The following is a 27,829-nucleotide window of genomic DNA, read 5'->3' on the forward strand; positions in this document are numbered from 1 at the left end:
GGTTGGGTTTATTGCTGACGGGACCCCAGAGCCCAGCCCGGTGCCGACTGACACCCCGACGCTGTTGTGTCTCCTTCCCGTCTCACGCAGGGGGGCTGGCAGCTGTGATCTACACGGACGCGCTGCAGACACTCATCATGGTCCTTGGCGCCGTGATCCTCGCGGTAAGAGGTAAGGCCGGGGAGCTGCGCAAACGCACCCCTCCAAGGAGACCTCCAACTCGAGCAGTCTTAAAAGGAAATTAAAACACCCGAGCCGAGCGACTGAAATGCCAAGGCCTTTAGGGCGAGCTTCTCGGCTCTGCAGGCGGCCGGCAAAAGCCTGCGCCACTTACGCCCCTCTCGGCCACATCCCCGTGGGAGAGGGCTCCGTGATGCACAGACTTCGTGCTGGGTCTGCGCGGGGTCGGCTCCCCCTCTAGTGCCTTTCCTGCCTCATTGTTCTATGCGGCGGGCTCACGGTGCCCATGGGATCGATATAGGGTGACAGGCTGGTTAGGCAATTGGCTGTGTGCAAGGGGCCAGGGAGCAGGAACTGGCACTGGGGCTTCTCTTCCCATCCCGCGGGTCTCCCCATGCTTTGATCTGATTTCCTTCCCGGGCGTGTCCAGGCACTCCCCACCGGAGCTCCTGCGTGAACGTAGCCTCACCCCACCCCTTTGAGCTAGGGAATTTCTCCTCCTCCTTGTACGGACCGGGCACTTAGGCGCAGAAGGTGCAAGGCCCGAGTTTCACAGCTACAGTGGGCTGCCCGGCGAACGTATAACGGCACAGCTACCTCGTGTGAAAAATCCACACCCTGGGAGATGTGGCTTTGCTGCCCCCCAACCGCCGGCCTAGAGAGCGCTAGGGTGATAGAAGAATGCTTCTGTCGGGTCTCTGCCGCTTCTCGGGTGGATGGGTTGCCTGCGCTGCCGGGAAACTCCCCTTGTGGCTGTAGCGAGCATCTACCTGACAGGCCATCGAGCAAAGGGGGAAGTTGCCCCATGGCCCGGTGATTCAAAAAAGGCCCGGGACGCGTGGCTGTCGCAGCCAGAGTCCCGGGCCCTTTAAATCGCCGCTGGAGTCCAGCGTAGCACGCTCCAGGCAGCTCCAGAGCTGCCTGGGGGAAGCTAGCCCTAGCCCCGCCCCTTCCACCCAAGGCTCCGCCCCCCAGCCCAGGGGCCTGGCGAGTCTGCCGGCCCCGCTGCTCCCTTGTGCTGCTGTGGCTGTCGGAGTGCACATGCCCTAACTCCGGAGTTAGCTGCGTCTACACTGCAAAAGAGCCCCGTGGCCAAGCGTCTCGGAGCCTGACTCATTGGCCGGATGTCAGAGGGGCTGGGTGCCAGCTGCTCCCAGCAAAGTCAGTTTCGGCGCCGAAGCTTGACCGCCATCGGCCTACGTGACGTACTCCAGATAACATGGGGGGGGGGCACCTCAGCACCTCTTTGGGGGGAGGGGCACGAGGACGCCGTGCATCGACAGACGTCGAATCAAAGGCAAACAGCCAACGCCTAGAGTGTACAAATACAGCCCCTCCCCCCCAGGAACCAGACCAGAACCAAAGACCGGACCCTAATGGAGCCTCGGGGATGCCGGTATTTCGGCCGAGGGCTGCACTTCGTGCCGGGGACCGAGAAGAGCGAACGAAAGGCCCTTGCCCACGCCTGGGTCCTGCCACAGGGCTGAGCAGGAGGCGCTTGTGGGGGATCGGCTGGCAAGCTGGCTGTTGTGCAGGGCAGCGAGGGAGGGGCGTGAAGACGTTGTGCTCGAGTTCACCGTTCGCTCAGGCGGGGCTGTCGCGTCCAAATGCCTCTGTGTTGCCCTCTAGTGGCCGGAGCGCGCCTGCGGGAGAGGGATGTGGACGGGGAACCCGTTCCCTGGGCCGCATCACTAGGGATGCTGAAAAGCGGTGAATTAAATAAACGTGTGACCACTGAAAATGTCAAGGCATTGACACGCGGGGGCAGTCGGCTTCCCGGGAGCCGAGGCGTGTGCTGGGAGGCTGCGTGTACAGGGTTACACTTCCACCTCCCTAAGCATCACCCTTATCGAGTGATGCTTACCGGGTACCGGTTAACCAGCGCCTGGGAGCAGCCCCCTGCCTATGGCAGTACCAGCTTTGGGACCAGATCCTGGCGTATTTTTGCCGCTGGTGGCAGCAGCCCCAGCTCCAGGGCTGGCTCCCGCTTAGTCGGTTAACTGATTCGTCGGGATTTTATATCCCTAATATGCAGGGCCGCCCAGTGGATTCAGGGTGCCAGGGGCAAAGCAATTTTGGGGGCCCCTTCCTGGCACTCCCTGTCTCAGACCTCAGGCATTCTCGTGGGGGCCCCTACGGGGCCTGGGGTCTGGGGCAAATTGCCCCACTTGCCCCCCTTCTGGGCCGCCCTGCTAATATGGGGGTGGATCTCCAGCTACTGCCAAAAATACGAAACAGCTCTTCAATTGAGATCACAAGCTCTATTCGTGCTGACTGCTCATCCGGGCCTGACCTTGCAGAACTACTCAACAGTGCAGTATCTGGAAGAGCAGCCTCAAGTCACTGAATCGTGGTGAGAAGCCTAGCAATGGGTTCACAGAGCCTAACCAACAGAGTGACCTCTCGCTGGCTGGCTACAAAGACTGAGCAAGGTCCAGACCGTTGGGAGAACTGGGCGATGAGTTGTTGCCTGCGATTTCTGACAGTTGAAATGTGCAGGTCACCTGGAACATTTTGTGGACCCCCCCTGTCAATTTTGGTTAAAAAAAAAATCAAATGAAACCCGACGCCCCTAAAAACAATTCCAAACTCTTGGAAATGAAACATTTGCATCTTTGCAGAAAGAAAGGCTTCAGTTTTGGAGGCTGAAATGACTTTTGGGTTCTGGAATTTCGTCCTCCCCCAATTTTGATTACCTTCCCCTCCCCCATGTTATTTAAAAAGGCAAAAATGTAAAAAAAAAACAAAAACAAAAAACATTTGAAATTGAATCAAAATCTGTCGGTTATGAAACAATGTTTGGAGCTGCCAGCAAACGGCCCCCCTGCTCTAGCTGGGGTACAATCAATCAGACCATTCTGGGGCTCTGAGCTGGGGTTCCCCTATCCGGCATTAGCCCCCGCTCTCACAAATGCGTGCGCACTTTTGTGTGTTCGCTCAGTCCCTGCAGCACTGATGCAAAAAGCCCTCCTCCCAGGCCTGGGGTGGAAGGGACATACCATCGCACACACGCCCTGTTGTTGTGGCTCATGGCTGGTTACCATGGCAAGCCATTGAAATCACAGCCAAAATCGCTGGTTCCTTGTGGCTGGGATTAATCCTCTAGTGAGGTCACTGCGTATTAATGAGGCAGCGATGGGACAAATTCTTGGCAGGCCTCTTTTACCTGCAACATCCTTTGTTGGTCCAGGCCTCCTGGGTGTGCAAATGCCAGGGTGGCTGCCTGCCTTTGGAAACAGGGCAGGCCCCGGAGCTCTCGACTGATTCAGCATTCGCTGCCTGTCCTTGTTCGAGAGCATTTATTGTTGCTTCCCTCCACCCAGGCCTTTGGCTCACCCACACTGGGATTAGCCAGGTGTGGGCGTGTAGCCACCTCCCTGTTCATAAGAGCAGGGGGAGTTTACAGACAGGGATCCTCTCCCAAATCCGCGGGGCCTGTTTCTCAAGTGGTGTGTGGCTGCGAGACGGCTCAGGAGGTCAGCCCCAGCGTCCCGTCCGCCCGTCTGCTCCCGCGGAGGGCCGGGGACCTCTGCCTGGGTTGCTGAAGGCCTTCGCTCACAGGGCCTCGTGTCGAGGGACTGGAACAGGATGGCCCCGGGGGGAGGGGAGTCGTGTGCGTTTCGGGGCGAACATGAGCCGGCTCTCAGACCTCTGCGATGGGGGGCTGTTGTCCTTGGCCCGTGACCGCTGACAAAATGGAGCCGTGCACTTTATAAGGGCGTTGGGCCAGGCTCCTCTCAGGGCGTGGGGGCCCATGTCAGTGCCTGCCCGGCGTGTGGGGGGGGACGAAGAGAAGGCGGATGCTTTCCTAGAAGAGCTGCTCCCGCTCAAACAGGCCGGAGCCCGGGGAAGGGCTGTGCTGTGTCCGGGAGGGACAGGGGGAGCCACAGCGAGCCGTCCCGCCCTGGAAGCCATGAATGGCGTCTGGGCCGGGGCTGCCACGCTACTGGAGGGTAAATGCTCAGTCAGAAATTCCCAGCCATGGGTGCCTGAGCGTGGCGGCACCTGGCCTAGGAGGCTGTAGATTCGGACACAAATCCCCAGCAGGCTGGCACATGCATAGGGCAGATGGGGGGCCTGTTGCCTGGCCCCGGGGTTTGGCCTGGGCCCAGCAGAGCACGACCTGGGCATTGGGTTCTCATGGGCTGCCCTGGTAATTCTCTCCGCTGCCAGCCGCTGTGACAGGCCCTAGCTGGGGCTGCCTCCCGGCTGCATGCGCACTGCTCCCAAATGGGCACCTCCAAGCGGTGCCGTCATGCCAGAGTCAAGAGGGCGCCAGCGCTGGCATGGACCCCTTCAGAGGGCACAGGAAGAAGGGGTGCAGGTGGGGGAGGGTCCGTACTGATTTGGCCACCCCACAAATCTAACTTTCTGCTAACGCTAGGGCGATGAGAGTTGACCCAGATGTGGGAGTCGGAACAGGGTGTGTCAGATCTGGGGGGGGAGGGGCAAGTTTCGATGCCCCCCGACTTGTGACGCTCCCCCAGGCACCGATCGCGTTGCTAGTCGGGGGCCGCCTGTGTTTCGGGAGCGATTTTTTCCAAGTCATTTTTTTGGAAATAACCTGGTAGTACTGACAGAGCCGTGGGCAGCTGGGCGTCCCGCGAGCTCCTTGTGCCGCGAGGCGCGTCACCCCTGCCGAAGCTGGAGGGGCTAGGAGTGGAAGGGTGGTCCTGAAAGTGGGGCGCTATCATCCGGGGGCTCCTCTGGGAGCTTGTGATCATTTGGGGAGGGGGTGGGAAGGGTGGGGGAGCTAGAACGACGTTTCTTGCACTTTCACCCCGGAGACCGCTGCGCTCCGGAGAGATGCCATTGCAAAGGTGCATGGATGCTGCAGCCAGAGGTGCCTGCAGAATGTCCAGCCATGCCCACGCTCCTGCCCTAGGAGCAGTATGCTCCGGACGCTCCAGGACCTTCCCAGCATCCCTGGCGGGCTTGGCCAGCCCACGTGAGCTAGATCGAAGCGAGCTCAGGGATGTCTGCACGTGCCGCTTGCAGTGTAGACGTACCCTAAGGAAACCTGGAGAAGCGAATCGGTATTGCACTTGTGTCTAGGTGCCCAGAGACTGTGTGGGGCTGAGAGGGCAGCCAGGTCAGTACTTAGATAGAAAGTGGTCTGACTCCTGAGCAGCGTTCCTGTTCATTTTTTCCCCCTCTGTGAGTGGAATGAATTTTGTTCTGTGCACCAAGGCAGGTGCGGATGTGCACCACCAGTAGAAACACGTGATGCCGGTTGAGGTAATCAGCTGGGCAGCATCTGACTCTCACTTGGGTGACCCCCCCAGGCGCTCAGCTTACAGGGAACACTGCTCCAGAGCCAAAGCATGGACCCTCCCCTCCGCACCATCGCGAATCAAGTCAGCTGCTGCTTCTGCTGGTCGCATGTTGCACTTAAATAAGAGCGTGCTGCTGCCTGGAGACCTTGGTGCTTTAATACAAATGCCTCGTTTGAAGTACAATCTCCAGGGAGGGAGCATCCCGAGAGGATCCTGGCTCCAGGCCCCGGGATGCACCCCCCGTGGGGAGCAGGACTCTACCAGGCCCCACTGTGCAAAACACCAGCTGACGTGTCTCTTAAATGAGACTAAAATTCCATCTTGATGTGGGGTGGGTCGTTCCCTGGCCCTGCGGGCGGGGTGGGCGGGAAGGTTCCGCCTGGGAAGGTCGCTGGGGGCTTTCCCCAGCTGATGGGCTCGAATGTCAGTGCTCTAAACAGCCTCCCCTCCCCGTCCCCTTCCAGCGTTTAACCATATCGGAGGGTACCAGAACCTGGAAGAGGCATATTTAAAGGCTGTTCCGGCCAAAATCATCCCCAACACGACATGCCACCTGCCCCGAGCGGACGCTATGCACCTCTTCCGAGATCCCGTCTCCGGAGACCTCCCCTGGCCCGGCATGACTTTCGGGCTGTCCGTCTTGGCCACGTGGTACTGGTGCACCGACCAGGTAAACGTGACCGTGTTCCCCCTCCCTTGCGGAATTGCACCTCCCCGCTCCGTGGTCTCGGAATACTTGCAGTCCACCGGCTTCGGCGCCTACTGCTCCTTGCGGCTGGCAGCTCCGGGGAGCCTCCGTTTGGAGTCGGCGGGAACCTGCTGGCCTCCCCCCACCTTGCTCTTGAGGTGCTTGGACTGGGAGAGCTTGGTGAGCGGGATGCCGAGGGGCGTCCTCACTTCGGCCGCTGTCCTCTGGCTTTCTGGGAGGGAGATTAAGGGTTTGCCGGTTGCTCTGCTATTGCCTTGTGAGAGGTGTCCGGGCGGCACGTCCCTGGGGGAACTGAACCCTTTGCTTTGCCAGTACGGCGGGGGGCTGAGGGCTGTGGTGGGTCTTTTAGCACTGGTTCCGTCTGTCTTGTATTTGCTGGGCCCTGGAGTTTTCTCGCGCCTGGGGGTATGGATGCAAACTTTGCTTGGGCCTGTGCATGTATGGGTCCTGGTTCCACAGTGGTGGAATGGCCGACCCTGTTGGATAAAGACAAGAGAAGAGAATAAAGGTTTCAGGAAGAACTGAGCCCGGCTCTGCCACCAATTCACTGTGCAACCTTGGGCCAGTCCCTTTGCCATTCCCCAGCTGCAATTCTCTTTCGGGTTGGAGGACAGAAACCCCCAAGAGAAAGAACTAAGCCTGTCATAGTTTGCCCCCTGTGTCCCCCAGAAATTCACAGCATCACCTAGGTCTCCAGAGATACCTCAGTGCTTTGCCTCTGTACAGTCACCTGAACACCCCGGTGACCCTCTGCATGCCTGCTACCCGCTGGCTTAAGGCAAGGTCCAAGCAGCTGCAGATCCAGGCTCTGAGCCTGGAGGGGCCCACGGACCCGCACAGCTGGGAGCCGTGGATGTGAGTGGTGGGGAAGATGCTATCTGAGGCTGAGCAGGGGGTGACATAGGTGGGGCAGGGAGCCAGTAGCACTGTAGCTAGCATCGGAGGCTTGATTAGTTTACTGGATCTGGTCCCAGCTGTCTTAATCCCTCCCTTAGACGGGATATTTGTCTCCCTCTGTTAGCTGCTTAAATACCCTGGCCGGTGCCTTTTCGCCCCCTCCTTTGTCGTGGGCTCTGAGGCCAATCTGCAAAATGGGTCATGCCAAAGCCTGATTGGGGGAGGGCTGTGAACATGTTGAGATGTCCCATGAGAAGAGCAAATATTTAGCAGATGCACAATTCCTAGGGAGCCGGGCAAGGCGCCCTGTGTCTTTGCACCACGCCTTGCTGGCAAACAGGCTCCGAGCCACAGCGGCGTTGCTGACAAGCACGCTGGCAATCCGGGTGGCTGTAGTTCTGGGCCTGCCTCTCTGGGCCTCCTTCCTGAGCTCTGATGGGCTGCACTGGGCGAAGGACGCAAAGCTCCGACATCCTGCTTTCTAGACGGGGAATCGAGGCCCAGCGAGATTAAGTGACTTGCTCAAGGTCTCGCGGAGTCTGTGTTAGAGCCAGAACTTGATGCTGGGTCTCCCCAGGCCCTGTTTGGCACCCTAACCACTGGTCCGTCCTTCCTCTCTAAAGGCTTTGTGTGAGTGGTTCCTGCCGCAGAGAATGCTTGTGGGGTGGCCAGGCACCTCCTCATTACCCCCTGCCTGCCCATGGGCCAGCCACCAGGGATCAGCCTGGATTAGGTTCCTGGCCGGTTCTCACGCTGTGTTGCTGTGATTCAGCCTGCAACTTCCTCTGAGTCCCAGCAACGGGGGCGCGGGAGCAGCCGCTACATTCAGCACCTTTCCCTGCGTATCAGACAGATGGACAGGCCAGAAAACAGCCACTGCCTAGGGAGTGTGTGGAATCTCCATCACTGGAGACATTCAAGAGCAGGTTAGACAGACACCTGTCAGGGATGATCTACCTCAGTGTTTCTTAAACTTTTTAAGACCGAGGAACACCAAATAATAATTTTTTTTTATCAGGAATACCATGAATTTTTTGTTGAGAGGAAAAAAAAAGGTTGGGGGGAAAGTTATTGAGCAGAAAAAAAAAAGGTCGCCTGCCTCTTTAAGGGCTGCCATTTTGAACTCTGTTGTTCTCCGCGGCACACCTCCAACTGCCTCATGGAACACAGTTTAAGAAACACTGATCTAGAAGGTGCTTGGTCCTGCCGTGAGGGCAGGGGACTGGACTTGATGACTCTTAGGGTCCCTTCCAGTTCTAGTGCTCTAGGATTCTGTGCTTGCCTGGGTCAGCCCCCGGTTGGTCTCTAGGGTCAGCAGGCCTGAAGCTCCCTCCGGTGCAATTTCATCGGTGTCTGCAGAGGTGCCCGGGGGAGGGGAGTGAGCAGTGGAGCAATGGTGGCAGCTGCTCATTGCAGCCCTAGATGGGATGAGTAAGGCCGCAGTGGCCTGCAAGCCTGGCCTGTCTAACGGGGGACGAGGCTGCCGCCCCTGCCAGAGAGATGCTGCTCCTTGGGGTGGTCGTATACTCCAGCCCCAAGACTACACCCTGCGCTCGGCACCTCTGCACCAGCAGCTGAGTAAGCCAGAGGGGCGCTGTGCCCCTGGGGGGGGAAGCCCGGGGATGGGGGAGGCTGTTTAGCTCCTCCTCTGATGTGGCTGTTTTAAGAGAGGCTCCGAATCTGGCCCTGCCGTCAGTAGGAGAAATGTGGCTCCGGCAGAGGCCTGAGAAATCGGCTGCTTTGGTCTGCACCATTGGCTTTGCTATGGAGTTGCGCAGGCGCCTGCCTCGGTTTCCCCCTCTGGGAAATGGAGGCAGTAAAGCAACAGCCCGGGGCTCTGGCGCTTTGGGACCGCGCTGTCATGCCTCGCATGCTGCGGGAATGCGCTGTCAAAGCCCCTCTTCCGCTCGCAGCCCCTGCCCCTCTCTGCTCCTGGGCGCCGCGGAGACGGCTCGCCCACGGCCCCTCAGCCTGCTCCTTGGAACGGCACAGAGAGGCCCAGCCTGCAAAGCATGATGGGCACGTGATGCAGTGCGCACCGGGGGCCAGGGGCTGTTGCAGCAGGGTTGGATGGCTCTGCTGTCGTGTGCTGTCTAGGGACTCTGGAATTTAATTGTGCGGGGAGGAAAAAGGCTCCTTCATTGTAGGACAGAGGGCCCAGGGCAATGGGTGGGGGGCCAGGGCAGGCAGTGGAGGGCGCAGGGCAATGGGTGGGGGGCCAGGGCAGGCAGTGGAGGGCGCAGGGCAATGGGTGGGGGGCCAGGGCAGGCAGTGGAGGGCCCAGGGCAATGGGTGGGGGGCCAGGGCAGGCAGTGGAGGGCCCAGGGCAATGGGTGGGGGGCCAGGGCAGGCAGTGGAGGGCGCAGGGCAATGGGTGGGGGGCCAGGGCAGGCAGTGGAGGGCGCAGGGCAATGGGTGGGGGGCCAGGGCAGGCAGTGGAGGGCGCAGGGCAATGGGTGGGGGGCCAGGGCAGGCAGTGGAGGGCGCAGGGCAATGGGTGGGGGGCCAGGGCAGGCAGTGGAGGGCCCGGGGCAATGGGTGGGTGGGGGGGAGGGCCAGAGGAGGCAGAAGGGGTCAGTGGGAACAGGAATGTGCCACACTGAATTGAAGCTTTAACAATGCCTCACGTTCTCCCTCGACTTCTCCCGTCTTACTGGGAACAAACGAACCGGGGCGCGTCACCAAGCAGCGCTCCCACGCTGCCAAACCGAGCGGCGCCACTGCCGGGCTGCGGCCCGCAGAGGCGCCGCATCCCAGCATGCAATGCTCTCACCTCAGCCCAGGGGAGGGCAAGGCAGAATTTTTGCACGCACGGAGCTGGGGTCTCCAGAGGGGGAAGTCGGACTAAGACCGGTGGGTGGAATAACACCGGTGGGTCTTGCGGGGAACGGAACTGCTGCCCGGCAGGATGCATGGATCAGTTGGGCCTGGGTGTCCCCAGCCTTCGGGGGAGTTTGGACGTGGGCGGATGGTTTGGGCTGATGCCACACGCACTAGGCGGCCGCTGACCGTGTCTCCTTCCCTCTTGCAGGTCATTGTGCAGAGGTCTCTCTCGGCTAAGAACCTGAGTCACGCCAAAGCCGGCTCCATCCTGGCGAGCTATTTGAAAATGCTGCCGCTGGGACTTATCATCATGCCAGGGATGATCAGCCGGGTTCTCTATCCAGGTGAGGTACAGACACAGCAAAGGGGAAAGGCCGGCAGGGTGTCGGGATTTGCCTGTGGTGCCGAAGGGCCGTGTGAGCCACATGGCACGGAGCCTGCAAGCAGGGTGTTCTCCAAAAGGCCTGGGATTTGGCTCAAAAATTCTCCTTTTCCTCCCCTGGGCTGGGCCTGCTCTCCCGGAGCCCAGGGGAGGGGTGGCTGCCTTGCAGGGGCGGTGGAGGCACCCAGCTAGTGAAATGCCCTGTGCTGCGGCTGGAGCGTCTTGTTGAGCTGGAGACGGGCTGTTTGGCTCCCGATGGGTGGGGAGAGTGGCGGCTCAGGGCTGAATTTCAGGGCTCAAAGAGCGTTTGCCCCCAAATGGCACAGGCTTTGCAAGATCATCTGTTTTCAGCATGGCCGGTGGGTGAAGGTAAGGTTGGGGGAGGCAAGTCCCCGGCCCCGCCTCCTCTGCCCAGGCCCCGCCTCCACGGGAGCCAAGGCCCTCTCTCCCAGCACCAGAGAGGTGGTCAGAGCACAGGGAGGGCGGGTGGTGCATGGCCCCAGCCTCCCTACCCTTGGAGCACGGAGAGGGCAGGTACTCAGGGAGCACCACGGTGTAACTCTCCAATTAACGACCCTGTGGATTCTGGGCCTCTCCGCCTTACATGAGGGATTAATTAGGCTTTATCGCGTCTTATTGGTTGCGAAGGGCTGGGTGCGGTTTCTCTTTGTGCTCCTCCTAAGGAGGGCAGCATGTGACTCACAGGTGGCTGTCCTTAAACAGTCTGGAGGAAGCTCTTGCAAGAACACAAACCTACTGGGCCAGTTTGTAGCACTGAGCCAGGCCAGAGCAGACTGCTTTACAGCAGGGCCGGGACGGTTTTGGAACAGCTGGCTTTACCGCAGCCTCTGATTTTTTTTCTCCAAGGAGGAGTAAAAGAGCATTGGCGGTCAGCTTAGCATCACCCGCGCAGGGAAGGGAGGGCAAACCTGTCTTGGGTCTAGGCTGGTAAATGTCATTCCCAGTGCTTTTTTTGTGATGGTACTGCCTGCGTGTCTTAAAAGGGGCCGCGTCTCTTAAAAGGGCAATGCTGCCCCCCCCCTTTTTTTTTTTGCTCAACAACTTTTCCCCTAGAGTATCTGCACTTTTTTTTTTTTTCTTAAAACAAAAAAAGCACTGCCTCTAGCAGAGCTACTCAGCCCATGGCCTTTTTGTTTGCGGCCCGCATTGTGGTTTGGGCTTATGCGGGGTTCAACACGCGGGCCTGTGGATGGGAGCCAGAACAAAAAAGGAGTCAATATAAGAGTCTTCTGTTGATATGCGTGTTCATAGTTAAATTCCTGGACTGTCATTGCTTATTAAAAGTGCTGTCATATGGGTGGACATCGGGTAAATATTGCAGAACTGACTTAATGGGGCCTGCGTGTTGTGTAGTCTTGCCTTAATCTTTGTATTCATGCCCATCAGTATGAAAGAAGCTATTTGCATATATTTGCATATATATTTGCATGTATATGCAACCACACTTAAGTTGTGGCCCTCGGCATGTGCTGTGAGTATCATTGTGGTCTCCGGAGCTTCCAAGGTGGAGTCGCCTGGCCCTACGGGCACAGTTTGGAGCTCCGTTGAGGGTGGGCTTGGGAGATTTCAGTTTGTGCCAGGGCGGATAAGGCTACAACCTGCCCCGGACTCGTTTCTGGGCCTTTGGAGAAGGAAATGCAGCCAGTGCTCTGGGGCGAAGCAGCAACCGGATGCTAAAAGGCTGGGTGTGTCCTGGCACAGCCACACCTTGCAGGACCAGCTCTGCCCGGCAGGTAAAGCCCAGCCCCATGCCGAGCCAGCAGGCCTGGAAAGTGCTGACGGCGGGTGCGGCCGGGTTCTCCAAGCACGCCGCCGTGCCTGTTTCAGGGCGCTGTCGCCGGGCCCCTCTGAGTCATTCCGGGGCCGGGCGCTCTTCTCTTGGATGCTCAGCGTTTGTTTGGATCAGGCGCTAAGTGGCAGGCCGGGGAGGGACACGCCTGCATGCGCCAACCTGAACGTCATGCCGCTGCCCTGCTGTCTGTTGCTGAAAGGGCCTTTTGCTGGAGCTTGAAATCCAGCTGGGTGAAAAGAGCTGGAGGGGTGAGAGGAGGGGGCGGGTTTCGGCTCTGCTCCCAGATGCCCCTTTGCTCCCCTCTGGGGCTGCGTCTGTGCAGCCGCTGGAGAGGTAGCCTCCAGCTGGGGCAGACGCAGGTGCCCTGGCTGTGATGGAGACAGCGTGCTAGGAACGGCAGTGCTGCCACCTCAGTGCGTACATAGGGTCCCGGGAAGAGCAGCGTCAGGGCAGGCCCTAGGGGTGGGCCATGGTGCTGGGGTCTGGACAGGAGCAGGGAGGGCCTGGGATGTGAGGCTGCCAAAGGGAGCTCAGAGCAAAAGGGGAGAGGCCAGGGGGCCACTGCCTGTGGGGAGGAGCCAGGGGAGGCAGCAGGAGTCAGGGAGCAATGGGTGGGGGGAGCAGGGAAGCAGCATAAGGCTCAGGACAATGGGCGGGGGGTCAGGGGAGGCAGCGGAGGACCCAGGGCAATGGGGGGGGGGGGCAGGGGAGGCGGTGGAGGACCAGGGCAATGGGGGGGGGCCAGGGGAGGCGGTGGAGGACCAGGGCAATGGGGGGGGGGCAGGGGAGGCGGTGGAGGGCCCAGGGCAATGGGGGGGGGCAGGGGAAGCAGCGGAGGGCCCAGGGCAATGGGGGGGGGGGCAGGGGAGGCGGTGGAGGACCAGGGCAATGGGGGGGGGGCAGGGGAGGCGGTGGAGGACCAGGGCAATGGGGGGGGGGCAGGGGAGGCGGTGGAGGGCCCAGGGCAATGGGGGGGGGCAGGGGAGGCGGTGGAGGACCAGGGCAATGGGGGGGGGCCAGGGGAGGCGGTGGAGGGCCCAGGGCAATGGGGGGGGGGCAGGGGAGGCAGTGGAGGACCAGGGCAATGGGGGGGGGCCAGGGGAGGCGGCGGAGGGCCCAGGGCAATGGAGGGGGGGCAGGGGAGGCGGCGGAGGGCCCAGGGCAATGGGGGGGGGGCAGGGGAAGCGGCGGAGGGCCCAGGGCAATGGAGGGGGGGCAGGGGAGGCGGTGGAGGGCCCAGGGCAATGGGGGGGGGCCAGGGGAGGCGGCGGAGGGCCCAGGGCAATGGGGGGGGGGCCAGGGGAGGCGGTGGAGGGCCCAGGGCAATGGGGGGGGGCAGGGGAGGCGGTGGAGGACCAGGGCAATGGGGGGGGGCAGGGGAGGCGGTGGAGGACCAGGGCAATGGGGGGGGGCCAGGGGAGGCGGTGGAGGGCCCAGGGCAATGGGGGGGGGGGCAGGGGAGGCAGTGGAGGACCAGGGCAATGGGGGGGGGCCAGAGGAGGCGGCGGAGGGCCCAGGGCAATGGAGGGGGGGCAGGGGAGGCGGCGGAGGGCCCAGGGCAATGGGGGGGGGGGCAGGGGAAGCGGCGGAGGGCCCAGGGCAATGGAGGGGGGGCAGGGGAGGCGGTGGAGGGCCCAGGGCAATGGGGGGGGGCCAGGGGAGGCGGTGGAGGGCCCAGGGCAATGGGGGGGGGCCAGGGGAGGCGGTGGAGGGCCCAGGGCAATGGGGGGGGGGCAGGGGAGGCGGTGGAGGACCAGGGCAATGGGGGGGGGCCAGGGGAGGCGGCGGAGGGCCCAGGGCAATGGAGGGGGGGCAGGGGAGGCGGCGGAGGGCCCAGGGCAATGGGGGGGGGGGGCAGGGGAAGCGGCGGAGGGCCCAGGGCAATGGAGGGGGGGCAGGGGAGGCGGCGGAGGGCCCAGGGCAATGGGGGGGGGGCAGGGGAAGCGGCGGAGGGCCCAGGGCAATGGGTGGGTGGCCAGGGGAGGCAGCAGAGGGCCCAGGGCAATGGGGGGGGGCAGGGGAAGCGGCGGAGGGCCCAGGGCAATGGGGGGGGTCAGGGGAGGCGGCGGAGGGCCCAGGGCAATGGGGGGGGGGCCAGGGGAGGCGGTGGAGGACCAGGGCAATGGGGGGGGCCAGGGGAGGCGGTGGAGGGCCCGGGGCAATGGGGGGGGTAGGGGAGGCAGCGGAGGGCCCAGGGCAATGGGGGGGGGGCAGGGGAGGCGGCGGAGGGCCCAGGGCAATGGGGGGGGGTAGGGGAGGCGGCGGAGGGCCCGGGGCAATGGGGGGGGTAGGGGAGGCGGCGGAGGGCCCAGGGCAATGGGGGGGGTAGGGGAGGCGGCGGAGGGCCCGGGGCAATGGGGGGGGTAGGGGAGGCGGCGGAGGGCCCGGGGCAATGGGCGGGGGGCCAGGGGAGGCGGCGGAGGGCCCGGGGCAATGGGCGGGGGGCCAGGAGAGGTGGTGGAGGGCCCGGGGCAATGGGCGGGGGGCCAGGGGAGGCGGCGGAGGGCCCGGGGCAATGGGCGGGGGGCCAGGGGAGGCGGTGGAGGGCCCGGGGCAATGGGCGGGGGGCCAGGGGAGGCGGCGGAGGGCCCGGGGCAATGGGCGGGGGGCCAGGGGAGGCGGTGGAGGGCCCGAGGCAATGGGTGGGGGGCCAGGGGAGGTGGTGGAGGGCCCGAGGCAATGGGTGGGGGGCCAGGGGAGGTGGTGGAGGGCCCGGGGCAATGGGCGGGGGGCCAGGGGAGGTGGTGGAGGGCCCGGGGCAATAGTGGGGGGCAAGGGAGGGCCAGAGGAGCCAAAATACCAATTCTCCCGGGTGCGGTTTTCCCTAGGGCCGGCCCTGAGCGGCACGCAGAGCACAGCCAGGCGCCAGGGCGGGAGAGCAGAGCAAAGTGCGGCCTGCGCCGCCGAGCCGTCCTACCTGCCCGGCCTTGCTGGCAAGCGCACAGGTTCCCTCCAGGACAGCGCGGGGGCTCTGGCCCGTTCTCAGCACACACCTAATCACCTCGATATCCTCGCTGTGCCTCCGGGCCGCGTCCCCCGCGCTCCAGGTGGGCAGCAGCGGCAGGCTGCCCAGGGGGCTGACGAAGGTGCCCCGGCTGATGTGGGGGTCGCTCATTTTCCTGTGCAGGTGCAGGTGGCCCCCGTTGGGCATGTGGTCGGAGTTGGTCCTCCGGAGCGGCCCGAAGCGGCCTCGCGCCTCCAAGAACTCGTCGGAGGTGGAGGAGGCGTTGGAGCGGTGGTAGCTGTGGGTGGCAGAGCTGCTGGAGTAGCTTTCGTGGTCGCTGAGCGTCAAATACTCCTCTTCCTCTTCGTCTTCCTCCCCTTCCAGCCCGTTCAGGGGACACGCGGCTGCCGGGCCTGGGGCGTCCTGGGGGGGGGCCGCCTCTCTCGGCAGCTGGAGATCGCCGGCTTGCGCTGGGGTGGAGCTTTCACCCAGCCTGTGATCGGCGTTCGCTGGCTCGGCCTCCCAGTGCGGCTGCTGCTTGGCCTCCCCTAGCTGGGCAGCTCCACCGCGGCAGAGCGCGCTGTGTTTGGAGATAAAGTCTGTGACGTCAACCGTCCTCGGCCTTGGCACGGGAGGCCTGACGTCCATCCTGTGCGTCTCTGTGGCTGTGGGCTGCATCGGGTGCTGGCTCACGGACAGGACAGCGACAGCGCCAATCTTTTCATTCTCCGGACTCTCTGCTTTGGGGCTTTCTACAGGGGTGAGGGCTTCCTTACCTGGGGCGGGAGGGGCGTCTCTTGGCTCTTGGCTGGGCCCAGACGCCTCTTGGCTTCTCTTGGCTTCCAGCTCCTTGTTCTTTAGCATCTGCCGGTGCTGGAGGTTGGCCTGGGAGATGTCGCAGACCTTGATGCGGCTCAGTTGGGAGAGTTTCAGGTCCTTTATATTGGGGTCGACGATGTTGATGTAGCCCAAGATTTCGCTGGGGTCTGGGTCTGGCTCCACCCAAGTGGGCAGGTAGTCGAACATGTTGGCTTTCTCCATGTGGAGGAGCGCGGGGTGGATGGATGGAGCTTGGTCGGCCATGTCGTTCGACCGCTTGGCACCTTGGCCCTCAGGCAAGGCCTTGCCTTTGCTGTCCATCTTCTCCTTCCTGCCGGCGCCTGCCTGCCTCTCGGCCGACATCTTGCTGATCAGTTCTGCGCTCTTGGCCTTCACCAGGGCATATTTGGGGTTAATCAGCTTCTTCACCACGGCGTTGGCTGGCGCGACGGGGGCGACGGACAGCAGAGACAGCGGCTCCGGTTCCGGCTCCTCGTCCATGGGAATGGACTTGAGGCTGAGCCCCCGGGACATGAGGTACAGCTCCTGGAACTGCTTGTCGAACGCTTCCACCACCTGGCCGGAGAGGACCGAGATGATGTTCCTGTCGGTCCTGGCTGCGGACCAGGTGAAACTGGAATGGAAACCCAACAGAAAGGGTCTGAGTGCCTGGCAGCTAATGGAAGGGTCACCCCCTGCACCCTGGCTTGCTCTTGTGGCTGAATAACTTGGCCCCGGCGCTGTGAGCAGCAGGAGCTAAAGTGCCAGGGCTCTGTGTTGAATCCCTTCCTCAGACACCGGTTCTAGTCCGGTCTGAGCGGCTGGAGAAGGGCCTTAAAAACAAACCCTCACGCACCTGCCGCCTAATTTAGCAGAAGCAGCAGACTTACCTCAAGGCAAGTCTGGATTGGAGTTACCGGGGTAAAGGCTTGGGATGACTGTGTATCGGGAGGGGGGGTGCAGGCCAGGATTGGGGTGCAGGAGCAGAGCTCAGCAGATGCCCCCAGGTGCATGATGCCTGGTTCTACCCATTGCTTGGACTTTGCAGTGTCATGAGGATCAAAATTCACACCCTCTTCAAAATAACATGCCAGCCCACACGGTGCCTCTGTGGCCCAGCGGAGGCCAACCCACTCCGGAGCGCTTTTTAGGGGTGGAAACAGCCGAGAGAGCTGTCTCTGGATTACCTGTAGGAGCCGCACATCGCCCGGTCACCATCCACAAACATGAACTTCTGGGCTAAGGCACCTTTGAACTTCGTGGCCGAACGGGTGAAAAATTCCGTCCCTCCCGTGGTGCGAACGCGGAGATTCTGCAAAGCAAAAGCAAGGCAGTAGGTGAGTCCCGTGGCCGGACAACGAGGAGGCGATGCAGTGAGAGGCCTCAGAGGCCTCTTGTTGAGGGCTGTAAGCTACCTGCATATCACTGGCAGCCGATTAACTCATGGCAAGAACGCTAGGGTGGACGGACCTATAGGGATGCTGAGAATCATAGAACACTAGAACTGGGTGGCACCTCAAGAGATCACCAAGTCCAGTCCCCTGCATTCACGGCAGGACCAAGCACCATCTAGATCAGGGCTGGGCAATTGAAAGGGCAGTGGCCGCTCTATTTTCCTGTACCTTCTAGGTCTGGGCGATCGCAGATCCCATTGGCGGGAATCAGCGATTTGTACCTGGGCAGGTAAACACAGCACTACAGGGGGCTGCCAGGGGCTAACCCTAGCCGAACCGATCTGGCCTGCCGGTCGGTATTTGCCCACCCCTGATCTAGACCATCCCTGGTAGATGTCTGTCTAACCTGCTCTTAAATATCTCCAATGATGGAGATTCCACAGCCTCCCTAGGCAATTTATTCTGGTGTTTAACCACCCTGACAGGAAGTTTTTCCTAATGTCCAACCTAAACCTCCCTTGCTGCAATTTAAGCCCATTGCTTCCTGTCCTGTCCTCAGAGGTTAAGAAGAACAATTTTTCTCTCTTCTCCTTGTAACACCCTTTTAGATATTTGAAAATCGCTATCGTGTCCCCTCTCTGTCGTCTCTTTTCCAAACTAAATAAGCCCAATTCCTTCAGTCTTCCCTCACTGGTCATGTTTTCTAGACCTTTAATCATTTTTATTGCTCTTTTTGGACCCTCTCCAATTTTTCCACATCTTTCTTGAAAGGTGGTGCCCAGAACTGGACACAATACTCCAACTGAGGCCTAACCAGCGCAGAGTAGAGTGGCAGAATGACTTCTCCTGTCTTGCTCACAACACTCCAGTTAATGCCTCCCAGATTCATGTTTGCTTTTTTTGCCACGGTGTCACAGGGCTGAGTCCTATGTAGCTGGTGGTCCACTGTGACCCCTAGATCTGTTTCTGCCGTACTCCTTCCTAGACAGTCGCTTCCCATTCTGTACATGTGAAACGGATAGTTCCTTCCTCAGTGGAGCACTTTGCATTTGTCCTTATTGAACTTCATCCTGTTTACCTCAGACCATTTCTCCGGTTTGTCCAGATCATTTTGACTGATGACCCTATCCTCCAAAGCACGTGCAATCCTACGTGCAACTGAGAATACTCCTGCATGCTTTGAGATCCCTGCATGGAAGTCTCATGGAAGCTCAGTGTTATTGTTGAATGCCTGGTGCTTTACATTTCCACACCCAGGAAAACAAGCTAGAAACTGACTTCATTCCTTGCCTGAATCCAGTGCTTCCCTGTTAACCTAATATCCTGTGACAGCCCATTAATCTAGTTCCTCCGTCTGGGACAACCCTTTTCATAAATTCACAAAGGACCATTACGTGCTCTCACGTAACACCCAGCCGAGCAAAACACCCAGGTCTCAAGGTGTGTTTCATTCTCCCTCCTCCTCACTCTCCTAGAACCAGCTGCTGTAAGTAAGATCTGTTGATTTAATCACCACTAGGCAGAAAACAAAAGTGAACACACACCAAGACAGATGACTGATTAGAAAACACAATAGCCGCTTTTCCCAATGCCTGAATCACTCTGCAAACACTCAGCAGTTGCTTCACAAATTGTCTGGCTTTCCCAAGCCTGTGTCTTATTTGCCAAGTGCATTGAGCTTGCTTTTTAGACACCAAAATGACAACATACATTTCATTACCTTCTTTTATCTCGCATGATCCGTCTCAGAGCACTTTCCAAATAGCGTCTGAGGTTTTGTGGTATGTCCTACCCGCTTTGCATCATTCTGGCGATTGACTTCTACACCCCAGCTGGGAGCCCGCCTCCCAATCAATGCTCCCTGTAAACTATTTTTCTAACTGTGTGTGGAATAAATTTTGTTATGTGCACTGAGGCATGTGCACCACCCATTGAAACATGTGCTGGTAGCTGTGGGTGCTCTGCTAATCAGCTGTGCAGCATTTGATTCCCTCCTGGGTGGCTGCCCATGCACTCAGCTTACAGGGGATGCTATTCCCAACCCAGGGAGATAGACTCAGACTAGCATGCTAAAAAGAGAAGTTGGGATGTTGTGGCTCCAGCAGAGACTCAGGCTAGCCTCCGAAACTCAGACCCAGAGGTTGGGTGGGCTTGAGAGCCTGCCCTGCAACATCTACCCTGCTGATTTTTGTGCACTAGCTCCAACCTGCTAGTGTAGTCCATGCACAGGTAGGCTGGTAGACATACTTGGGGAGAGCTAGGTGGGAGAATCCAGCCTGGACTCTTGTCTCCACAGTTCTGCAGGTGCATGCCTGTTGTTCCAGTCCTGGCCCCATCCCCAGCTCTGCCAAGGCACCAGAGTCCTCACCATGGGCGGCTGGGGAAGGCAAGCCTCAGCCCCTCCCCTTGCACCCAAAACCCCGCCCCTTGAGCCAAGCCCCTCCCACCATCAACCTGATCTTCCTGGCCACCTGGAGGGCCGAGGTTGCCCTGCTGCAGCCCCAGTCCCACCCCTCCTCGGCAGCTGCGCATGTGCCTTCTTTTGCCTACATTGCTAGCCGCCCTTGCTCCTCACCGGCATGGCCCCTTGCTACTAGCCTGCCTCTTCCCTGAGCTGAACATTAATATTTATCTCCCTGCTGAGGGCTTGATGTGTGAGAGTCGCATGGCCCAGGAGAAGTCCGGGAACCACTTGCACATGCATCCTCAGCCAGCTGCCGTCAGGCGCCGCCTACATACCGAGGAGCTTTCCTGTCTCTCTATGCACGTCTCTATCGGGCCAGGCTCTAGGACAGCCAGTGACCAGCCAGCCCTCGCGGTGAGAGGATCACGCGGGCTTGCGGATGCTAGAGCTGCGCTTACACCCTAACAGTGGGCAAAGGCAATGTCCTTTGGACGGCAGCCCACGCTCCCGTCAGAGCTGTGGTGCGCGGGAACCACGTGGCTGCCTGCAGCGGGTAGCTACGCGGCTCTGCCAAGCCAGGCAGGAGGCAGAGGGGTTTATGGCCCGGTGGCTAAAGTACAGCCAGGAAAACGAGGTGTCAGCAGGCCTGAAAGTGAAACCAGGCCTTTCCCATGCGTCAGGAATTCCTGATAGCCCCACGCCCATGGGGTGTGTGGCAGCTTTTGATCATGACTCTGGAAGTAGGTGGGACTCTAGGTGTGTCCGGCTGGCTTGTGTCCCTTCTGGGAACCCCGCCCAGCCACCCTTTGCGGTCCCACAGCACCTGCCCTGCCTGATGGGTTTATGCAACACAGGAGCACTGCCTAGCAAGGTGCTCTGGCAGTAGCATGCGCTGGAGCCTTCTCACACAGCTTGCCAAAGTCCACACGTCCCTGCTAGGACTGTGCTTGGGTGTTTTCCGGAGTGGAGGCTGCCAGAAGTGCTAGTACTGTGGGAGCAGGTGAAGTGCCGGCTGAAGGACTAACCAGTAGGGTTGCCAGATGGTTGAAACAAAAATACTGAATACCCCTCAGCCCACCTCAAAAAATGGAAAAAATTCTGTTGAAGGGGGAAAAAAAGGGAGGGAGACCAAAGTTGTTGAGCAAAAAAAAAAAGTGTCCCCTTTAAAAGTGAGTGCAGGAATAGGAACAGGGGAGCGGCTGAGTACTAAGACCCAGAGGAAAGTATTGCTTCCCCTAGATCTTTTGGCCGGCAGCCATTTTGTGCCGGCAGCCTTGGGGAACCAGGTAAGCATGGGGGCTGGGGAGCCAGGAGGCCGGGCGCTGAGTGTTTGTAGAGTTGCCAGGTGCCCGGCATTTTCACCTCCTGGCTGGGGAAAAATTCAGAAAATACGGGACTTTTAGGTGTCCGGTATTCTCTGAATATTTTTACCAGACAGGAGCCGAAAATACCAGACTGTCCGGGTGAATACCGGACACCTAGCGACCCAAGGTCACCTCTGTGGTGCTGGCCAGCCAGGGGAACGTGATCTCAGCCCCCTCAATGTCAATGGCCACAGCATCTAGACCAGGGGGATGTATCTCCAGGGGTCGATCCCAGCCACTTCATGGGCCTCGGATTTCGGCGCAATTTGATCTTTCCTGTTTAATCCTCCTTGCTAACTTCTCCATCCTGCCTTTCCCACCGCCCCCCAGCCTCTGCGACACGACCCCGAGAGCCGCCCCCATGCCCAGAAGAGGACCATGGACCCTGGCCTTTCAAATAGCCCCTTCCCCTGCGGCAGGTAGAGCCTGGCCTGCCTGGGACACGGCCTGTGGTTGGGGCTGCCCTGGGGACCATTATCAGTTTGTATGAGTGCCCAGCCAAGCAGCAGGATCGGCCAATTCCCACACAGGTCCACTCCCGGGCCCGGAAGGAGACATGGCACAAAGCCCTAGACTAGGCCTCAGCCTCATCCGGTCTGTCTGGCTTCTTCCCTCCAATCCATCCTCTTTTCATTCTCCTCAGACCTGGCTCGGAGAGGGCTCCTAGCCGCACCTCATGGGGCAGCCTAGGCCTGGGCACCAGCGTAGGCCTTGTCTCCAGGACAAACCGGCACTGATTGAACTCAACCGCTGCCACCCACCATGGATGGTCGGAAAGCGAAATGAGAGCTGGGGCAGCGGAGGGACTGAGTTAATACCAGGCCTCAGTCCGATCAGGCAGTCTCACAGCACTCTGTGAAGGCAGACACCATCGTTAGCCCCAGTTTACCGCTGGGGAAACTGAGGCACATTACAGGGCGGTGACTTGCCCAAGGCCAGAAGAAAGCCAAGGACACCTGATTCTAAGAACCGCATCCTGGCTGGCTTAGCCAGCATGCCCCTTCCTTTTAGACATATTCCCTTCCCCTGGAGGTGCCCTGCAGGGGCTAACAGGTTCTTGCTGGAGATCTGCATCCCATCCCGGGGGGGTGGGCACATGCCCCCTCCTTCCATCTCTTTCTGCCCCCTCGTGAGTCAAAGCTGAGCTCTGAGAATGGCTCGTGGCGCCGTCGGCTCCTCTGCCTTTGAACCGATAATTACAGGCACCGCGAGTAGGGTTGTAAAATCCCATTTAATTGGTTAATTGGCTAAACATTCTGTTTAACGGGTTAACCAATTAAAAGGGGGGTTGTGTAGGGGGCTGCTCTAGCCCGACGGGGGGGCCTCCAGGTCTCCAAGGGCACCAGGGAGAGGCAGGGCAGACTCAAGCCCGATTTTCTTGTACTAGCTTCCGGCTGACTAACCCTGCAAGCCGGGGGGGGAGATGTTCAACCTATTACCCCCCGCTGCCTGGCGCCGGGCCCACGGTGCCCATCTCACCTTCAGGTGCCCGGCGTGCATCTGCGTGCGCTCGCACATCTGAAGGAAGTATTTCACATTGGTCTCATCCACGATGATGTAGACGCCGACTTTCCGCTTGTAGCCCGCCTCTAGGAGATCCTTGAAGATGTCGACATCCGTGAACATGTCCATGACCACAGCGATGACCTGAGGGGCGGAAGAGAGTGCGTTCAAATGACAAAGCCAGGCGAGCGTGGCTCGAGGAGCATTCCTGACTAGTGTGCCTCAAGTCTGGGACTGAAATAGTTAGCTATCATAGCATCCCCCTCCCCAGCGTCACTCAAACATTGTGCGAGGCGCTGGACAAGGAACAGACGGCTCCTGCCTTCTCTGATCTCTGGGGCAAGCCCAGCTGTGTGACGTGTTTACCAGTCCTCCGTGGAATTGGACAGGCGCCATCAAAATGTGTCTAACCCTCTATGATTTCCAGCCCCAGCATGCTATCTTGTTGCTTTCCTCACCCCAGCACTTCTGACATGATGGAATGGCTTGACACCGGCTAGGTAGAATTCTGCATGGTACCAGCAGGAAGCCGGGCAACCAGGGTTCCAGCGAGATCTGGCTTTAATCACCCGCACTAGTGGGCCAGGAAGCAGCGTTTGCCCCACGAAGGTGGGAGCTGGCGGAAGGGGGGGTGTCGGTGATGTGAATTTAACTGCCACAATCGTGTAATCTGCCCAGGATCCAAATAATTAGGGCTCGCCCGGGGAGGAACCTGCCTCCCTGACTAGGAGCTGCAGTTGGAGCCGGTCCCAACCAGCACCAGTGGCACAAACGAACTCACATCAGGAGAGCAGGGGACGGACGCCCGCTCAGGGCCCCAATCCTGCAGGGGCATAGGCACCTTTACTTCGGGAAGCCATCGCCCAGAAGTCAAGGGAACTACTCGGCACCAGGCCTTGAGAATTCAGGCTCTGTAACCGAGCCATGGAGCATGTTACGGGTCCTCCTGCCGATACACAGAGAGTATGGGCCAGGTACAACTCCTGGCTACTGAGAATTGATTCTTTAGCTCAAGCTGTAGCAGCTCATATTTTTAGCTCTGAAAGGGCCCAGTGTGTGGCCAAGATGGCAGCCTTCACATATGCTCTACAGGGAACAGAGACAGATATATTAGCCCTCTCTCCAAGAAGCGGGGACTAGAACCTGGGTCCTTTAGCTCCCAAAACCAGAAGCATCTACCGCATGAGATGCATCCTCTGTTGTCCTGTAGCTGATAGGAAGAACCCAGCAGAGTTAGCACCCTTTGCAAATCCCCACGCTCCAATTCCACTCTCACATCTGCCTTGGACAACAAGCATCTGCTGTTCTAGCCGGAAACACCTTCCCCGTCTACCCAGTGATGTTCCACCTGCTGTACTGTAGCCATGCCGCGTGGCATGCAAATCCCTTGGCACAGGAGAGCCTGTCAATAATAGCACTCTTTAGATTTTCATCGTAGCGTCATTTGAACCTGCATTCTGGCCCTAAGCAGAGTACTAAGAGCGCTTTGTACTTTATGCCCTTCAGTGGTTGCCGACTTCTGAAGCTTTGTGAATATTCATGAAGCCCTTGGAGTGGGGTGTTGCGAGCCTAATTTTACAGACTGGCTAAGGCCTTGTCTACACTGACACATTTTGATGCCAAAAACTGCTCTTTGGTGAGAAAACAGCGAGAGTGTTTGCACTGCAATGCAACTTTTGTCGGAAAGAACACCCAGTTTTGGCGCCAAAAAACGTCCAGCCCTGTGAGAGACTTTTGTCTTTTCCCCTCCCTTTATTGTTGACAGAGCCAGTGTGGATTCTGTTTTGTCGAGAGAACTGGTTTCTGCCAGTATCCCACAATGCCCACCCTAATGGCTGTGCTCAGTGTTTTGTGAGCTCTGCTGCCCTGCAGGCATGCGCCCCCCTCCCCTTTCAAAGCTCCGGGAAGTATCTGACAGTTGAGCGAGCTGCTCCCTTTGCGGGGGACAAAGAAAGGACAAATTGCTGGAATGTTCCTGTTCTGCCCTGCTAGGAATACAGCAGCAGGCAGAGGCTGCTGCAGGAGGAGGCTGGAGATACGGCTGTGCTGCTTTGACATTCCTCAGCACGGAGAGCTCACAGAGCTATGAGGGAATCGCAAGAAGTCCAGGGATCAGCTCTGCCATCTCACAACAGTGCCCTGTAGGATGTTTACCCACCCGGCTTTGCTTGATCTGTCAACAGGGGAGCCAGCAACGTGACCATGAAATGTTGACAACAGGAGTCAGAAAAACTGGTTTGACCATTTTTCACTTTTGGCGACTTTTGCATGGCGACAGCGCTTTTCCCCCGTGTAGACACAGCCCCACCGAGGCACAGCGTGTGAAGTCCCACCTCTGTTGGAGTCAATAGCCAGGATTTCACCCAGACTGTTCACATGCCCTGCCCAAAGTCATAAGGACGGGTCAGGAACAGGAGTCTGGACTCCCATTCTTTTGGTGTAGCCCCTGACAATACTCCCCAGCCCCCTGAACCCCACGCTGAGACAGACTCCAGCCCTCCCATTCCCTACTCGACAGCCTCCTTTTCTAACAGTGGAATGGAGCATGTGGTTGATTTCTTTTGGCACAGCTCCGTTTCCTTGTGTGAAGGGGCAGGATCTACCCTTCTGCCTGCAAAGGCCTTACCTCTTGCTGCTCCCAAACACACCCAAGATTCCCTTAATCAAAGGCTGTCAGAGGGCAAAACATTGCTCCCATATGTTATCCTCCGAGAATCAAAGTCTCCTGCCATGTGTTCATTACTCATTCCAGGCCAGGCCTTGGCTTTTTAGATGATCATTTTCAGGACTTTCCTCTGTTGGTTTGTGTACCTCTTTCACAATGTGTGTGTGAGTGGGGGTAGGAGGGTAGAAGGGGAGGAAAACAGTTAAAAAAACGAGAAAAACATGACCGTAAAGCCATAAACATAGGCAGGATGCCAAAGGGCAGTGTTTCCCAACCGGGGTGCTGACGGGCCCAAACAGGTGAGCCGTGGAATGTTTTGGAAAAAATGACAGAGAGAACAAAAAACCTTCCCTTGTGTTTTGGATAGTGTCAGAGCTGGACTCTGTCATTATTCACTCCATTGTTCCCGGGTGGTAAACAGCTTGCACTGAAACTTTATGGCAAGGGTGGTGGGCAGCTTACATGGAAGCAACAAGAAGGCAGGTTGTTTTGTCAGCAATATGGTGTAGGCCTCAAAAGATACTGAGATGTGCTGAGGCAGAGAAAAGTTTGGGAACCGCAGACTTAGGGCCAGAGGTCAGATCTGCAATGACTTTACCTTCCTTTTTTAAAAACGGGCTCGGTTGCAAACCGACAGTGTCGCTTGAAAGCTGCTAACAGTTTGTCATAGTTAAGTACATAAGAACGGCCATACTGGGTCAGATCAAAGGTCCATCTAGCCCAGTATCTCGTCTGCCGACAGTGGCTAATGCAAAATGCCCCAGAGGGAGTGAACAGAACAGGGAATCATCAAGTGATCCCTTCCCTGTCGCCCATTCCCAGCCTCTGACAGAGGCTCGGGACACCATTGCTACCCATCCTGACTAACAGCCATTGATGGACCTCTCCTCCATGAATTTATCTAGTTCTTTTTTGAACCCCGTTAAAGTCCCGGCCTTCTCACCATCCTCTGGCAAGGAGTTCCACAGGTTGACGGAGCACTGAGTGAAGAAATAGTTACACAGAATTACCACTAGTTGCTCTCATAAATCAGGTGCTGGGATGGAGGGGAATTTGTGCACTTTGGCTTATTGGGAAATACACAAGCTAGATCCAACTGTTGTTTTTTTGGATGGAAATACCCATGTGTACCTCCAACCAGGCTAACTACAGCATGGCATGGCCGACTTGCTGCCTGTCCCGTTTTGTTTATACGACCCACTACAGATGCTATTCCTTATGTGCCAACAAACACACCTGGGAGCACCCTGGGAAAGAGCCAGTGGGTGGGTGTGTGGGTGTGTGGGGGGGGAGGGAGTTTAATCCCTGCTGGCTCAAACAGAAACTGGGAGGTTGGGAGCAAAATTCACCTCAGGGCCCATTTCTGCCCCCAGGGGACAGGTGCCATAATCCAGCTTTGGCGTGAGCTGCCATTTTGGGGGGTTAACAACGAGCCATGGCATGCGACTGAGGCAGGGTTGAGCTGCGGGGCGTGCCGCTGTTCTCCTGTATTGCGTGTGCAGCGTTCTGGTCTCAATAGCCATGCGCCAGCCTCTTCCCGTCTCCGATCCTGGCATTCGAGCGGAGACGTTTGCTCGTGCGCTGGGCCTGAGGAGTGACATTTCCTGGCCCTTTCATGCTCAGTCCAGTCACGCTCAGGCGCCAGGGCCGAGCGAGCAAACCGTGAGCCAGGCTTGCTGATTGGTTTGCGGGGTGGTGCAGAGCGCTTGGGTGCCGCTCCAGGGCCGTGCTTTGCCTCCGGAGCAGCAGCGACCCGGATCTTTAAACGCCTCCTTCCGCAGTGGTCCTGGGTGGAGCTTGGCTCAAGCTCTTCGGGGAGAGCCGTCTACCTGCCGTGGGCCAGGGGTGCTGGCTAATCCCTGCACCTGGGCTGGGGAGATTCCCCTCGGGGCAGGTGTGGTGCAAGGCATTCCTGGGAATGGCCCCTCATCAGTCATGGTGCAATGGAGGGGGGGATTTGTAGCTACAAGTCCTGCAGGATCGCATACCTCGAAGCAGAGCTGGCCTCGGTACTGCTTGGCCATTTGCTTCAGCCCCAGAAGCGTGGGTAGGGCACAGCGGGGGCTTACAGTCCCCAAGCCCAGAGCTGTGAGTGGGTGTAGCACAGAACCTTACCCTGTCTGGGAATTTGCACCCTCCCGCAGGCAGCGTTCCCTGTACGCTGGGTGCTCATGCGGCCGCACCGGAGGGATTCCAGTGCTGCCTGGCTCATTAGCAGAGCACCCACAGCTAGGTTTGTGTTTCTAAGGTGGTGCACATTCACACAACCCTCGGTGCATATACAATTATTCTGCACATGGATGGAAAAGATTAGCAGGAACGTTGCCCATAGAAACTGATTGGAGGGTTGAGCGTGCCACAATAGCAGCGGGTGCTAGTGGGATTAGTGGCATGCCAGCTCTGAGGGTTGGGGGAAGGCACAGCCTAGTGCCAGCAGGGGTCTGTTAATCAGCCCAGCAATGCAGAAAAAAGCAGGGAGGCAGCCAGCATGTGGACATAGGAAGCCAGGATTAGACCCATGGATTAGTGCCCAGCCCCAGAGAGTGCCAGCCGCCCTGGAAGGTGCATAGAAACCTGCAGAAGTTCGGGAAAAGTCCCCCCTCACCCCAAAACACACTGCCTGAGGCGCTATCCCCTGTCTGCTGAATACCCCGGA

General features: G+C 58.9%; 2 protein-coding genes across 7 annotated transcripts in view; one reads left to right on the forward strand and one right to left on the reverse strand.

The window, feature by feature from the left end:
- Positions 1-27,829, forward strand: part of SLC5A10 (solute carrier family 5 member 10) — a 106,337-nt gene that overhangs the window by 31,226 nt on the left and 47,282 nt on the right. For all 4 annotated transcript variants that reach the window (XM_075899779.1, XM_075899778.1, XM_075899782.1 and 1 more), the window contains 3 exons: positions 91-171; positions 5,921-6,126; positions 10,094-10,229. In XM_075899779.1, the coding sequence (XP_075755894.1) occupies positions 91-171; positions 5,921-6,126; positions 10,094-10,229 (423 nt within the window). The remainder of the gene's footprint in view (positions 1-90; positions 172-5,920; positions 6,127-10,093; positions 10,230-27,829) is intronic.
- FAM83G (family with sequence similarity 83 member G) overlaps positions 2,078-27,829 on the reverse strand; it is a 39,218-nt gene continuing 13,466 nt past the window's right edge. Inside the window, exons 2-5 of one of the 3 annotated variants that reach the window (XM_075899776.1) lie at positions 22,485-22,652; positions 17,031-17,155; positions 15,082-16,477; positions 2,078-6,641 (exon numbers count right to left, since the gene is read on the reverse strand). In XM_075899776.1, coding sequence (XP_075755891.1) covers positions 6,216-6,641; positions 15,082-16,477; positions 17,031-17,155; positions 22,485-22,652 — 2,115 coding nt within the window. In that variant the 3' untranslated portion in view covers positions 2,078-6,215. Of the gene's footprint in view, positions 6,642-14,997; positions 16,478-17,030; positions 17,156-22,484; positions 22,653-27,829 lie in introns of all 3 variants that reach the window. The other 2 variants (XM_075899775.1, XM_075899777.1) reach the window with 2 other exon arrangements.

The sequence above is a fragment of the Pelodiscus sinensis genome, chromosome 16 (genome assembly GCF_049634645.1).
Source record: "Pelodiscus sinensis isolate JC-2024 chromosome 16, ASM4963464v1, whole genome shotgun sequence".
Lineage (NCBI taxonomy): Eukaryota > Metazoa > Chordata > Testudines > Trionychidae > Pelodiscus > Pelodiscus sinensis.